General features: G+C 43.4%; 1 protein-coding gene across 1 annotated transcript; it reads left to right on the plus strand.

The window, feature by feature from the left end:
• LOC107620815 (ran-binding protein 1 homolog a-like) lies at positions 638-1,141 on the plus strand. Its single transcript, XM_016322930.2, has one exon. The coding sequence runs from the start codon at positions 653-655 to the stop codon at positions 1,139-1,141; it is 489 nt and encodes a 162-aa protein (XP_016178416.1). The 5' UTR covers positions 638-652.

Here is a 1,439-nt window from a genome sequence, read left to right on the forward strand (position 1 = left end):
AACTTCTTCCTCTTCTTGTTCAACTTCAACATCGCCACCCTCTTTCGCCCTCTCCTCGCGCTCTCTCTCCTCTACTCCTCCGCCACTAGCAACTCCATTCTTAACCCCTTAACGCCTCTCACTTCTTCCACCCCTTCTTTCACACTCCAACACCGCATCCAATTCCCCAACTACTACCTCCTTCTACTCACTACCCACCATATCAACCCCCACCAACTTGAATGTGTCTATTATTACTACACAAACACTTCTTGATTCTCAAAGGTTTAATGTTACTAGGCAGGTATGGCCTTGGATCAAGACTCAAGAAGCTGGGTTTTTTCATTGGCCTTGGATCTTGATATCCCCTTCCTTCTGCTCTTTGCAAACTTCCCCTTCCTTTTCCTCTCCCACCCAAAAAATTCCAATTCTTCTTCTCTCCTTCAGCAACAGCAACAACTAAATCTAGCAACAACAATTATTTTTCTCTTCTTCACCAGCAACAACAACAAATCCAGCAAATTCAACAATAATAAATTCATCAAAATAAATCACTAAAAAATTTAAATTTGACAACAATTCAACAATCATCAATTGCACTTCAAATCCAAAATCAGCAACCACAGAAATTAAAAAGAATTAAAAAATGATGTTTATGTTCTTATATCTCAGCATGTCAAATACCGAAGTCGAGCACCGTGAAGAGGAGGAGGCTCCTGTCGGCGAGGACGAGGACACCGGAGCTCAGGTAGCTCCGATCGTCAGACTCGAAGAGGTCGCCGTCTCCACTGGCGAAGAAAACGAAGATGCTATTCTCGATCTTAAATCTAAGCTATATCGATTCGATAAGGACGGGAATCAATGGAAGGAGCGAGGTGCTGGAACAGTGAAGTTCCTGAAGCACAAGGAAACTGGAAAGGTTCGCCTTCTCATGAGACAATCTAAGACGCTCAAGATCTGCGCCAATCATTTGATTCTACCTTCGATGAGTGTGCAGGAGCACTCTGGGAACGAGAAATTATGTGTTTGGCATGCCAGAGACTTCGCCGATGGTGAATTGAAAGATGAGCTTTTCTGCATTCGGTGCATTTTGCTGTCGACGGAGACGGCGACGTGGGATTGGGCGGCGAAGTTGTGGACCTCGTCGGGGAGAAGAAGGTAGAGAAGGAAGCAGGGGCGGAGATGGTACGGTGACGGAAAGAGAGAGAAGAAGAATTGGGGTTGTGGTTGGGAGGGGGGATGAGAGGGATGAGAGGGAAGAAACTGAAGAGATGTAGGGTTTGGGTTCGGGTGGAGGGGGGAGGGGGTTGTTTGTTTTTTTTTTAATATTATTTTTATTAATTATAAAGGGTAATTTGGTCAAAATAATAAAATTGAAGTAATAAAGGACGATTTTATAACGTTTTGCAACGTTGATGATGATTTTAATAACAAAAAAGGTTGGGGACGAATTTGATTTT

The sequence above is a fragment of the Arachis ipaensis genome, chromosome B10 (genome assembly GCF_000816755.2).
Source record: "Arachis ipaensis cultivar K30076 chromosome B10, Araip1.1, whole genome shotgun sequence".
Classification (NCBI taxonomy): Eukaryota; Viridiplantae; Streptophyta; class Magnoliopsida; order Fabales; family Fabaceae; genus Arachis; species Arachis ipaensis.

What these genes read in the sequence shown, in the direction of transcription:
- LOC107620815 (XM_016322930.2), top strand. Translation starts at nt 653, where the DNA reads ATGTCAAATACCGAAGTCGAGCACCGTGAAGAGGAGGAGGCTCCTGTC.